The 13,921-nt window shown below is 37.5% G+C and overlaps 1 protein-coding gene across 1 annotated transcript in view; it reads right to left on the minus strand.

Annotated features, from left to right (window-relative positions):
* Positions 1 to 8,001: 8,001 nt before the first annotated feature.
* Positions 8,002 to 13,921, minus strand: part of RASSF9 (Ras association domain family member 9) — a 30,655-nt gene continuing 24,735 nt past the window's right edge. Inside the window, exon 2 of the mRNA XM_038756699.1 lies at positions 8,002 to 9,730. Coding sequence (XP_038612627.1) covers positions 8,482 to 9,730 — 1,249 coding nt within the window. The 3' untranslated portion in view covers positions 8,002 to 8,481. The remainder of the gene's footprint in view (positions 9,731 to 13,921) is intronic.

The following is a 13,921-nucleotide window of genomic DNA, read 5'->3' on the forward strand; positions in this document are numbered from 1 at the left end:
GCAGAATTCAGAGTAGAAGACTTTCCACTAGACCAACAGAGGACTTACAAAAAATGTGCTTATTTATCCAAATATTAAACCACATAGCCATTCAAGTACAAAGGCATTTTAGGTGCAAAAGTTGCAATTCACAAACTAGAAAACTTATGGGAGATCACAAAAAGTTATTTTAGGAGAAGCAGGGTGGTCTAGTGGAAAGAACACGGGCATAGGAAAGAAAGTCGGGATCAAATCCAACACTTACCTACTTTGTGACAATGCAAAAGTCACTTAACTTCTCTTTGCCTCAGTTTACTGATCTAAAAAATGGGATACATGATTTGTTTTCCCTTCTCCTTAGGCTAGGAGGCTTACGAGGGATAGCCCAGCATTCTATATATTATATGCTTTGCATATAGTATTTCCCAAATACCACAATTATTAATAGTCTGTTCTCAACTTAAATATCCCATTCACTAAAAAAATTTACTTTCAATTAAGTAGAATTTTCATTCAGAGAGTAATCACATGATATATTTGCTTAAAGAGTTTATTTTCCATAAAACCTATACCTGAAAGAAAAGGGGAAATATATAAGATGAGGTATTAGGTATTAGTTCATTAAGTTTTTAGAGCCACCAGATTTTATCTTCCAATATGGCACATGTATCTGAAACAGTCATTTTATGTATTTCCTTCATGGTGTTGATACTACATCATTGTGCTGCATTATTTTAGGTATTGTCACCTTCTATTTATTCCTCATAGTGTTAGAATAAAACTATGCAACTCAGATAAATTGATGGAACTCTGAATCTCTCCCACCCCCCACCGCCTTGATTACAATATAATGTACTTCCTTAAGAGCATCATGTAGCATCGAGGTAAATTCTTCAAAAACACATTGCAGAAATTCCTTCTTTTCTATTTTATATTAATGAGACATTTCTTACTAAGACAGACATTCTTTACAAACCACTAAGCTCTGACAAGACCAATAAGGCTTTTTTATGGATCTCTCCCTCCTCTTTTTCTCCTCTTTTCCATATTCTTAATGGTATACTCTTCCCCATTAATATGACTTTCATTCCAGTTTATGAAAGCAGCATGGCTCAGTGGAAAGAGCACTGGCTTTGGAGTCAGAGGTTATGGTTTCAAATCCCGACTCTGCCACTTTTTCTCCTCTTTTCCATATCCTTTTTCTGTACCCTATTCGTTCCTCACTCTTCCATATTTTTCCTTTCTTCAGAATGTCATCTCTTTGAATATTATTTTTCTCTCTACTTATTTGTGCTAAATGTTACCTAAACATTTAAGTCCTTTTGGTTTTCTTCACCAAACGTCCCTTTGACCAAGGATCCTGCATTTCTTGATCTGTTTCTAACATTCTTTCAACATCCAGAGCCATCCTTTTTATCTCTGCCTATGTGATTTCATAGATATATTTCCTCCTTACCATTGTTTCGCTGGTTCTATTATATTTATGATATTGTTAGCATACTCTCACCAGTATGCTGCATTGTGCTATAATGCATTTCTGAACAGTTTTCTTCTCCATAGTGGGATTATATTTGATCTAATTCTTTCTCTTAGGTATTTTCTTCTTTTAGCTAAGCAGGATTTCTTTTTAATAATAATAATAGTAATGATGGCATTTATTAAGCACTTACAATGTGCAAAGCACTGTTCTAAACTATGATCACGTTGTCCCACGTGGGGCTCACAGTCTTAATCCCCATTTTACAGATGAGGTAATTGAGGCTCAGAGAAGTGACTTGTCCAAGGTCACACAGCAGACATGTGGGGAAGCTGGGATTAGAACCCATGACATCTGACTCCCAAGCCAATGCTCTTTCCATTGAGCCATGCTGCTTCTCTTTTAATGATATGGAAGTCCCCCAATTTATGTAGGTCATGAGCTCTTATAAATACCTCAATACAAAATGAACAAATGCACCATTTCTGAGAGAAATTGGTCAAGAAGGTCCTCCCGTATTCACATAAAATATTGTGAAACATATGTAGACAGAAGAGGCTTAGAAGCAAAATCTTTTCATGGCAAATTGAATTGGCTACCTCCAATAAAATAAAAAGATTCCAGCTAAGAGTTCCAAGAAGACTCCAAAGTTTCACGCCTTCTAGAGCTTCTTAATTTAAACCCGCATGAAATGAAGTGAATGGAGGTGACCTTCCTTAGTGGTTCATTGAAAGAGGTGCAGCTAGTAAAGGAAGGCCTGATTTCTGCAGTCTCCAAGTTTAAGGTTGAATAGAAGAATTTGAAATTCTCATTTGCATTTTAGCATTTTCTGATAAAAGGAGGGGGAAAAGAGGGAACATAAATTATCAGTGTTTCCTTTTCTTTAATTCATATAAGAGAAAATGTATGTAAATGCTTGATAATTAGCTATTTATTGACACCCAGCCTAAATAATAACATCATTAAACTTGGGAAAGGCTACTGTATCAAGTTCTTTTTTTCTTTCTCCCTTTTCTTGTAGTATTCAGAAAAAAAATATGTGAATGACAACTAGAGTCTGTGCTTCTTCTATAACTCCACTTGACATGGCTCTGATTAACTAGCATTGGAATTATTTTTCATCCTATATATAATCACCATAATCATCAATGGTATTTATTGAATGCTTACTGAGTGCAGAGTACTGTACTAAGCTCTTGGGGGTAGTACGATGCAGAGTTGGTAGACATTTACCCTAACTCACAACAAAATTACAGTCTAGGGTCCACAGTACTCCAGAACTTAGCTTAATAAATGCTATAATGAGTATCAAAACCGATTATTCCCCACACAATCTGATATTTTTATTTATTCATTTATTTACTTATTTTGCTGGCTCCTTCAAAGCATGATTTTTCTCTGCTGTATCATTTGAAATTCCACATCACCTGGAAATCAGTTCCTTCCTTTCAAGAATACGTCAGTTTTCAATTGGTTAGCTGTCATAAGCATGTCACAAAGTGACAGTTGAAAAAAGTCAAGAAATAATTGAAAGTTACCAATTTCTCACTGATCAGTAGAACCTTTAGCAATGCATTGCACCTAGGGAAACTTCCCCTTGACCCCACCTGTGGAGAAGACCCCCTTTGACCAGTCCTTGGCCAAATCAACAAAGCTGCCAATCCGTCCATTTCCCTGAGGGTCTGCTGAAGGTGGGAAGAAGCTTCTAAGCTGGACTGGGGCTCTGGTTATTTCTTTATTGTCCGGTCACCCCATGGGAGAGACCCATTGGAGTTGTTGGGGAGGAAGACTATGGGCATCAAGGGCAGGCATGAGCAGTCTCTACCTCTCCCTCCCTGGGATTCCCAAAGCTACCACCTCCCACTGGGGAGAGACAAGTGATAAAGGACAAGAAACCATATTTACAATTCTGCTGAACCTTAAACACAGTTTTTTGTATTATTTCCAGAAGTCAATCTTCCTACAAATACTTGAGACTACAGTATAATTGAAATTGTGCTTGTATAAGTCACTGGAGAATATACTAATTCTGGATTTACAGGATCTTCCAAAATACCCACTATTTTATTGTATTTGTTAAGCCCTTACTATGTATCAGGCACTGTACTAAACACTGGGTAGGTACAAAGTAATCAGGTTGGGCATGTTTCCTAAAGGGTCAACATTAAGAAGCTTGTCCTCCTCCATTGTGAAAATGTGAAGAAAGATGGGTCCCATGTTCCAGGATCAAAATATCTACACTTTCATAAATATGGATTCCAGATCTACACACCTGTTTGGGGCAAAAGTAAATGCAGTCTTGCTCATTTGAATCTGGACAATAATGATTGCTTGTGTTTCCTCCTTCCTTCATTCGATCATTGGTATTTATACTGATAACTGGTCACTTATGACCTGGATGAGAGTTTTTCCTTGATGTTCATTCATTCATTCATTCAATCATATGTATTGAGCACTTACTGTGTGCAGGGAATTGTACTAAGCACTTGGGAAGTACAAGTTGGCAACATATAGAGACAGTCCCTACCGAACAATGGGCTCACAGTCTAGAAGGGGGAGACTGATCTGGAGAGGAAATTGTCTGCTGTAATTTGCATCCCCCGGCAATTTTTGTCAAGCACTTACTATGTGCCAGGAACTGTATTAAGTACTGGCATATATACAAGCTAATCAGGGTGACCACAGTCCATGTCTTACATGGGGCTCATAGTCAGTACCCATTTTACAGTGCTCTGCTACAATTTACTCTTCTCTTTACTCCCCCCATGCTGCTATAATAATCATCCAGGGCTATCAATTGCTGTATCTTGGTTCAGGCAGGGTGAATAAGTAGGGGACTGGGAAGGAATAAGAGGAGAGTTATGGGATGGAACTCCTCCTAATACACTATTTCTATTCTTTGAAAAACACTTTCTCTGAGCCAAGAGGTATTGGTTCCCATTGTCCCACAACTGAGACAATTCTCTTGAACCAAGCAGCTTCACCACACATCAAGAGAAGGAGCATGTCCACTAGAATTTAAGGCCATAGTCAACTGCTTGGATTTCAATCAATTGTATTTATTGAGCGTTTACTGTGTGCAGAGCACTGTACTGTGTGACTTTGGGCAAGTCACTTAACTTCTCCGGGCCTCAGTTACCTCATCTGTAAAATGGGGATTAAGACTGTGAGCCTCCTGTGGGACAACCTGATCACTTTGTAAACTCCCCAGCGCTTAGAACAGTGCTTTGCACATAGTAAGCGCTTAATAAATGCCATTATTATTATTATTATTATTACTAAGCGCTTGGGATTTACGCTAGTCTTACTGTCCTTGCATAAACAAGAAAGATAAGAAGATTCTGGAATCTGCTGCTCTCACATTTCATCCTTGAATTTATTTAATGAGAAGCAGCGTGGCTCAGTGGAAAGAGCCCAGGCTTTGGAATCAGAGGTCATGGATTCAAATCCCAGCTCTGCCAATTGTCAGCTGTGTGACTTTGGGCAAGGCACTTAAGTTCTCTGAGCCTCAGTTACCTCATCAGTAAAATGGGGATTAAAACTGTGAGCCCCCCGGGGGACAACCTGATCATGTTGTAACTTCCTCAGTGCTTAGAACAGTGCTTTGCACATAGTAAGTGCTTAATAAATGCCATTATAATTATTATTATTTAACAGTAAAATAGGGGTGTTGTGAGATTAAAATAAGATTATTTGCATGAAAATGCTTTGGAAAATCCAACTGTGGTGTTAACTGGTTGCAGTGGTGGTGATGGTGTTTCTCCAAACTATCATCCCATGTCACTATCATCCCATGTCACCTTTAGCTGAGGGCAGGAATCAGGGATGAGGGTGGGCAAAGTTTCTGCTGGTCACGTTTACATTCACTTTCCCCTCCACCTGGTCAAAAAAAAAAAATATAAAGGCTGGGAACCAAATATCAACAGTGGCATTAAACAGCTAGAGACACATGATTTCAGTGAACTACTCACCAAGATCATTATCTGAAGCATCAAAAGAGTGAGGAATACATTAACCTATATTAGTTCACATTTCTAAAGAAAGTCATAAAATGCCAACAATGTAAATGCCTCTTTACACATTAGAGATTTAACCCAGAAAGAAAAGCAACACAAAGATAAAAATGAATTATTCCTTTAATGATTCTGTATCTTCTACAATTTCAATAAATCATAACAATTTTCATCTGTCACTAAATTTTCTGGGTCAACAAGACAAGGAGAAGGGTATGGTTTATCAACAAGAAATGTGCCTTTAGGAATAGGAGGAAAAAGCATTTTAAATATAAATGAATTCAGTTACACCTCTAAGTCACATGAAATTCAGCCACATGTTTAGGATGCAAGATACTTAAATAATTGCAAAAGATTAGAATCCAAGGATAGGATGCATACTTGAATGTAGAAATATATTAGGTCTGCAAACAGAAAAAAGAGAGCTTTTTACATTTTTAGAAAGTAACAATACAATGAAAAAGTTTCCCTGACACTAGTTTTGTAATCTAAACAATATACTCCATAAAGTTTAAGTGTATTGTTTATATCTGTTAGGTATACAGGTCCCAGTTTAATCAGGATAGTCCTGGAATTTTGTTGATCTGCTTCTGAAAAATTCTAAGACAAATGCACACGTTCAGGTACTGGAAACATCAACTTCTGCACCAATCGTTGACTACTTACTCATATCTTCAGTGCTTGAGAATTGACTAGCTTGACCATTCAAGCTGGAGTCAACAGAGTTCATGCTCAGGTAAGACCTGACAGCATTTTGGGATTTGAAAGAGGAATATCTCAGACACTGGAAGACTTTAACTCCTCAATCTATCTCTCTCCCACCCTAACTCTAAGGTAAACAAAATAATTTAAATTGATATAAATGATGTGGTCAATCGTTATAAAGCTCCATTTCATTTGGTTACTTCAAGGAGAGTTTAATTTAGTATACAATATATGTGTCATAGTCATAATTCTACCATACTATAATTTAGAGGAAAAATACAAGCTTCTGAAATATAAACTATAGCCATGCTTTTCTATTTTTCTGACTCTAATATAGTTTATCAGTTTTACAATAGCAAATTCAAGCTGTCATACTACTACAGAGAAGATAAAACTACCCACTATAAAGTACAAACTATACTTTATTTTTGCCTATAGCTCTATGAACGTTAAACATAAGCACAATTCTTCCTATGTAAAAACAATGGTATAGTGTTATAGCAAAAGGATGACCTTTTATAAACATCTCAAATCATTTATTTTTTCTAAACTAGGTGCTTACCATAACCATTTAACTAGAGTATGCTCAAAAATTATTTACTAGTCTGTATAATGCAATTATAAAATTATTTACAAATTAAGGTGCTCCATATGGTAAAGAACAGGTGTATTGCCTCATTTATGATTTCAGGATATATATATAAATACAGAAGTTGATACAAAATGCTACAAAGTAAACAGTAGCAGATTAGTGTATTTTGTCATAGATTTGTTCCCGGTACTGAATGCCAAGGCTATTTAAATAATGTAAACAATTGAATAATTACTTTAATTACTCCCTAAAGGAAAGCTTTAATTGCATATTTATCAGTTTGAAAGAGAAAGTAATTTTTTCACCATTCCAAATGACAATTTTAAGTAATTCTTACCCATTTCTACCTTGCTTAAAATGACTTCCTTAGGGTTTCAACAAAACTTGACAATGTCATAGTTCTTGAAGACCTTGCAATGTCTTAGTTGTTTTGAAAAGCCACCTCAGAAAAACTCAGGCAGTCTCCAAATGGGAAGGAATCCTAACAAAAAAGAGTTTTCTCTGAGGGTAGAGTGAATAGATGGATGGAAGAAACAGAGGTGATGAATTATCCGAGATTTTGAAAAGGGAGATGTGGATGGAACTGTAAATTCATTAAGCTTTTGTTTTTTAGACCAATTTCTGCATTAAAGGCACCATTCTAGTAAATGCAATGAATGGTGATATCAAGGGACAGTAGCTAACAGCCATTCTAATTCCTGAAATATTTTATTAACTAAACAAATTGTGAACTTAATTGTTTTTAACTCATGATATCTATGAGATAGAAAAAAAAACCCTGTAGATTAAAATTACTGAAATATCACAAGTTTAAGCCAACTTTCCTGGTGCCATAAATTCTGGTCCACTTTCTATTGACCTACAGAGATTAGACAAGAGATTAGGGAGAGAATCCCACACCCTGCATTTCTCTCCTTTAATTTGGTGTGGACCTGCATTTGATTAAGGGGAAATACCCCTGCAGGCCAGGGCCAAGGCAAGTTGAATAAGAAAGCCTTGATTTTTTTTTCCCTCTTTGCCTTGAGTGCACAAGTCTGTGGAATCATTGATGTAGCTGGCAGCTCTTTCCCTGCCCTTTCCTCAGTCATCCCTAAATATATGCACTTTGGTCTTCATGCCTGCCCTATTACCACCGATTCTCACCTCTTCCAAATATAAGCTTTCACTTTAGATCTAAAGACTGAAGCCCCATGGAAATATCCAAGGTTCAATTATTAACAGAACAAAGAATCGGATAGAGGCAGTTAGCAAATAAGATAACCTGTCTCTGCATGCATTTCAGACTAAAATTCCAAATATCTTCTGACGCTCGAAAGTTTTCCCGTGTCATAGTCAAATGCTCATTTAAACTTTCGAACTATCAAAGATGAACATCTTACTTTTTGAAAGAGTCACTTAAAATACAAACTGCACTAAAATCAAATTGATTAACATTTCTCCACCTACACATGAATTATTCCATCCACACGTGTCTACTGTACATAATACACACTTTTCAAGGAGTAATGGATGTTCAATTAGGACTTATTTTTGTGATTAAGTCAACTTGACAAACTATTTTTTCCTTTTCATCTGTTATTAGGTCAAACAAACAACTCAGTTCTTCCTTATGGATGTGTTAAAATATCAGAATGTGATTTTGGTAAGTTTTTCCTTTATCATTAAACAGAGTCATAGAAATGATTATAACCCAGTTGTAAATTTAACCATTTAAACTATGTAGATAACAGCACAACATCCCCTAAAGTAGTTTCAGAGTCTTGACTATGTGTGGAGCTGATACCAGTGTCAGAGTCAGTGTCATTGATATATGAATTAAAACCCCTCTGAGTAGAATGAAATGCTATGGTGCTGCTTTTAGGGCCCTCAGCAAATTTTCTTCTATCTTCATTAGGTGGACAGCCATCTTTGTTTGTTAAATGAAGTGAATTAAATTCCTCTGAAAGGAGTTCATATTCCTTTGCTTTCCTTTGAAGCAATGAGTCATTATATTTAATCTCTTTCTGAATGCCACTCAGATGAGAATGGATTTTTAATCCAGCTTTCATACTCTTTTCCAAATCATACTTGACACTTTCTAAATTTGAATTTTCAGGTTCATCCTTGGATAAGCCCTCTGCATCTTCATTTACGTCTACACAAACACTTTTGACTTCATTTTCTATTTCAGCAGAGAGCTTTTCAATAAGTAGTCGGTAATATTTCAGTCGTTCTTCCATATGTAAAATTCCATCATTATCACTTGAGCATTCAAGCTCCTGATTTTGATCTTGTTGGAAGTCTATCTGCTCATCAGCTTCATTGAAATCAGAATCCTGACCACAATTTTCTCCATCATTTCTTCCCTGATCCGAATGGAATTTAGCTTCACATTTTTCTATTTCTAAGTCTAGTTCCTTCATCCTCTTCACTTGCTGATGAATCGTATGGTCCTGAGAAATGATCAGATGAACTAATGTTTCCATGGTATCTCGGTCTTGGGAGGCGGTGCCTTGCTTAATTTTAGCTAGCTTCCTGAAAGTCTTTCGTACAATTCTCTTTTGCTTCTCCGGAGGCAGAGTCTTCATGTAGTTAGCTGGGCTGAGTTCCCACTGTCTTTCTGTGCTTTCTGCTAATTTAACTTCAGCTGATCGCCATAATGGAACGGGAAAAAAAGCATCTGCTTTGACCAAAACAAAGTGCATATTGGGCTGCTCTTCTCCCCAAGCCTTCCAAAGTCTCAATATTTTAGTTAGTGGAGGAAGAACCCTTTCTGAACCCCTCCACTTTTCAATGATACAGTATTCATTAGGCTGTCCAAATAAAAGTCGTTTCTCTCCAAATGCAGTCTCATGCTCCTCAAGCAGAGCCTGGATCACTTCCGCAGAAGTAGTTCGCTTGGTTAGCCCACAGACAATCTTTTCTTCTTGACAAACCCAAACTACAATTTCCTTCTCTTCTGAATCCACGTCCCTGGTTGGAGATCTGTGAGAAAAACAATGGAAAAAATAGCATGTGTTCATTACGATCAGCCATTGTAAATCACAAATACAGGCTAATTATCAATTCCCAATGTATATGCAAATAACAATGGTTTATAGCAGAAAAAAAAAAACAATTAACTGCCCAGTCTCAAAAATGATCACCAATCTTTTCAGTTGAAAACAATTGAGTTTTCTTTTTTATGAATCATACTTTTCTTTTAAATTAAGCACCCTATTTTAGAAGTAGAAATAAAATGCCACAAGTTTCTAGTGTGAGTGGACTAGTACATTTAGAATCATATGGGAAAGTGCCATTAATTGATTACCATATAATATTTAATATTCCACCTGTTCAAAGTCTGAAAGAGTATCTGAATGCTTAATCCCTTATTTCTTTCCTTCCAACTATGTGGAAGCACAATTTCAATGGACTGTATATTAAAAGGAAGTAGAAAGTGAAATGGAATCTGTTGAAAGTCTGTTTGCTAACTATTAAAATTTCCATTTTAATTTTAGGCAACAATTACTGTGATTTGCCAAGCCAACTGAAAGAATCCTATTCAAAACATGAATAATACAAAAATATATTTGGAGAGGCATAAGAATTCAGATTTTTTTCCCTGGACTGTTTTTGAGTGTGGAGAAAAAGTATCTCAAATTATATTTTTAAAACTACTTTACATTAAGTATTCCAAAGCATTTTATCATGCTCATTGATAACTTAAAGTTACCATAGAATACTAATTATGGTATTTGTTAAGTGCTTACTATGTGCCAAACACTATTTTAAGCGCTGGGGTAGATACAAGGTTGTCCCCCGTGGGAGTCACAGTCTTCATTCCCTTTTTACAGATGAGGGAACTGAGGCATAGAGAAGTTAAGTGACTTGCACAAAGTCACACAGCTGACAAGTGGCGGAGCCAGGATTAGAACCCATGACCTCTGACTCCCAAGCCCGTGCTCTTTCCTCTAAGCCAAACTGCTTCTTGGTACATGATGAACTCCTTGAAGCACCTCAGGATCCTGACAAAAGAGAAGCTTACAGAAACCTAAGTCACAAGATGCAATTTTATAGACATGTGATATGTGGTGGATTCAAAAGTAGAAAAGATCCCAGGCTAAGCAGACCATCACCAAATATATAGTTTATTGACTGTTGATGCCAACAAGGGTAAAAAACAAGGAGAGTACGTGTTTTAAAGTAGAAAAAATGCTTTAGGAAAAAATTTAATGACATATTTAAAACGAGGACTACAGAAAGCAGTACAGGTTGTGAAAATAGATCTAAAACTTGTTTTAAGTAACAGGAAAACAATCAAAATTCCTATTCAAGTTTCTCTGCCAGCTTTCCAGAGTTACTGGCTTAATTGCCTGACTGACAATCCTGTGAAGGTAAAGATCCTAGGCAGCAGAGTGGCTCAATGAAAAAAGCCCGGGCTTGGGAGTCAGAGGTCATGGGTTCTAATCCCAGCTCCACCACTTGTCAGCTGTGTGACTTTGGGCACACAGTCAGTGACATGGGCAAGTCACTTAACTTCTCTGTGCCTCAGTTACCTCATCTGTAAAATGGGGATTAAGACTGTGAGCCCCATGTGGGACAAACTGATCACCTTGTATTCCCCCAGTGCTTAGAACAGTGCTTTGCACATAGTAAGCACTTAACAAATACCATCATCATTATTATGATTATTATTATTATTATTATTGTTTTACTTCTTCCTGGGTTGCTAGCCACCATCAGAAATATGGATCTCAGAGCCAAAGTGAAAGGCAAGGAATTAGCCTTGGAAAAGGCCTGATGGGAAGGCTGAAGGGAAAATACCCGCATTTCCTTAGCAGTGTCAGAGAAGGGAGACCATATTCTCTTCTCCCTTTAATGCTTGTTTGATTCTTATTATCTAAAGACAGAGGGAAGAAAGCAACTAGTTATTCCTTTTCCTTCATGTCCCTAAACAATTTCAGGCAGATGAAAATCTATCATATTTTTAAAGACCTACAGAAAAGGAAACATGAAACCTTAAGAGACCATTTAAATGTTCAACAACCCTCAATTATGAGAAAAAATTTTCCTCACATGAAATCTAAATGTTTAGTTCTTCAGTTTAAATCCATTTCCTCTTATTCTGTCCCCAGTAGAGATTGAGAACAGCTGCACACTTCAATCATTTCTTCTCTAGGATGAATAATCCCATTGATCTTCACAAAATTTAATTTCTAATCCCTTAATCATCTCTGCTTCTACTCCTCTGAACTCTTTCTGAGTTTCCACATCCTTCTTTAGCGTAACGGATGGATGCTGTGTTTCACATGTGGCTCTCTTAACAGCGTTCCATGTTACTACACGTATTATCATGCATGCTTTCTAAACTTCAATAATCTATTGCAGCCTCATTCATTAGCCACAATGACCTAGAGATATTTTCTGCCCTCCCACTGCTACTCATTTGTTTTACAAAACAACATTTTGATCACTTTTTCAATTTATCAAAGGTATTTTCAATTTTAATTCTATATTTCAAAGCATCTATTCAAATACTGGCAGCCACACACCCATTTATTTGCTGTCTGCACAGTCAATGTTCATGCCCTCTCTTCCAGCATCACTGTTGAGAATATTCAGTGAAACTAATACCAAGGATCAACCTCTATGTCCCTTACATGACATTTCCCAGTCAACTGCACATCCACCAAATAGATGATCAAGATCTGATTTTCCTAGTGGATGCCTGTCGTTCTAGAAGAAATCAACCACAATCTCCAAAGTAACAGTGAACGGAAACTTCTGCAAGATACTGTCTACCAAGCAACCCTCAAAAAACCGGGCACAGCCAGTCATAGCCACCAGGACTGCTTTAATCCAAATAATTCAAAGAGCAAGAGACTGCTAACTGCAAAACGAGGCATATATGTCAAGTACCTATAGCAGCACTTCAGGATCCTGACAAAAGAGAAGCTCACTGAAACTTGTCACATAACATAAGTAAGGGATACATGCCAAGTGGTGGATTCAAAAGAGGAATAGGTCTTAGGCTTTGCAGACCATCACCAAACCAGGACTTTCAACATATCACAGTGTAGTTATACAGCCTAATTCACCCTGTGAAAATTTCTTGGAAAAGAAAGCATGATTCCAGCTTTACTCCAGAGGAGAAGGGAATAACAATGATGGCATTTATTAAGCAGTTATTATGTGCCAAGCACTGCTCTAAGCGCTGGGGTAGATACAAGGTGGTCAGGTTGTCTCACGTGGAACTCACAGTCTTAATCCCCGTTTTACAGATAAGGTAACTGAGGCACAGAGAAGTTAAGTGACTTGCCCAAAGTCACACAGCTGACAAGAGGCAGAGCCATGATTAGAACCCATGACTTCTGACTCCCAAATCTGTGTTCTTTCTATGAAGGCACGCTGCTAATCCTGCAGAGATAGCAACACTTTAGTACTCTCCCAAGTGCCAATCACCTTGCCCCCTCCTGCCTCACCTCGCTAATCTGCTACTACAAACCAACCCACACACTTAGCTCATTCATTCATTCATTCAATTGTATTTATTGAGCACTTACTGTGTGCAGAGCACTGTACTAAGCGCTTGGGAAGTACAAGTTAGCTCATCTAATGCTAACCTTCTCAACTGTAGAAGCAGCGTGCCTCAGTGGAAAGAGGCCGGGCTTTGGAGTCAGAGGTCATGGGTTCAAATCCCGGCTCTGCCAATTGTCAGCCGTGTGACTTTGGCGAGTCACTTAACTTCTCTGGGCCTCAGTTACCTCATCTGGAAAATGGGGATGAAGACTGTGAGCCTCCTGTGGGACAACCTGATCACCTTGTAACCTCCCCAGCGCTTAGAACAGTGCTTTGCACATAGTAAGCGCTTAACAAATGCCATCATCATCATCAACTGTACCTCAATCTATCTTGCTGCCAACCTCTGGCCAACATTCTACCTCTGGCCTGGAATACTGTCCCTCTTCATATCCAAAAGACGATTATTCTCCCCCACTTATTGAAGCCACAACTCCTCCAAGAGACCTTCCCTGATTAAGCCCTCTTTTCCTTTTCTTCCATTTCCTTGACTTGTTCCCTTTATTCATCCTCCCCTTCCAGGTTCACAGTACTCATGAACATATCTGAAATTTTATTTATTTGTATTAATGTCTATCTCCCCCTCTACACTATAAACTCTTTGTGGGAAGGGAA

Source organism: Tachyglossus aculeatus, chromosome 14 (genome assembly GCF_015852505.1).
Source record: "Tachyglossus aculeatus isolate mTacAcu1 chromosome 14, mTacAcu1.pri, whole genome shotgun sequence".
Lineage (NCBI taxonomy): Eukaryota > Metazoa > Chordata > Mammalia > Monotremata > Tachyglossidae > Tachyglossus > Tachyglossus aculeatus.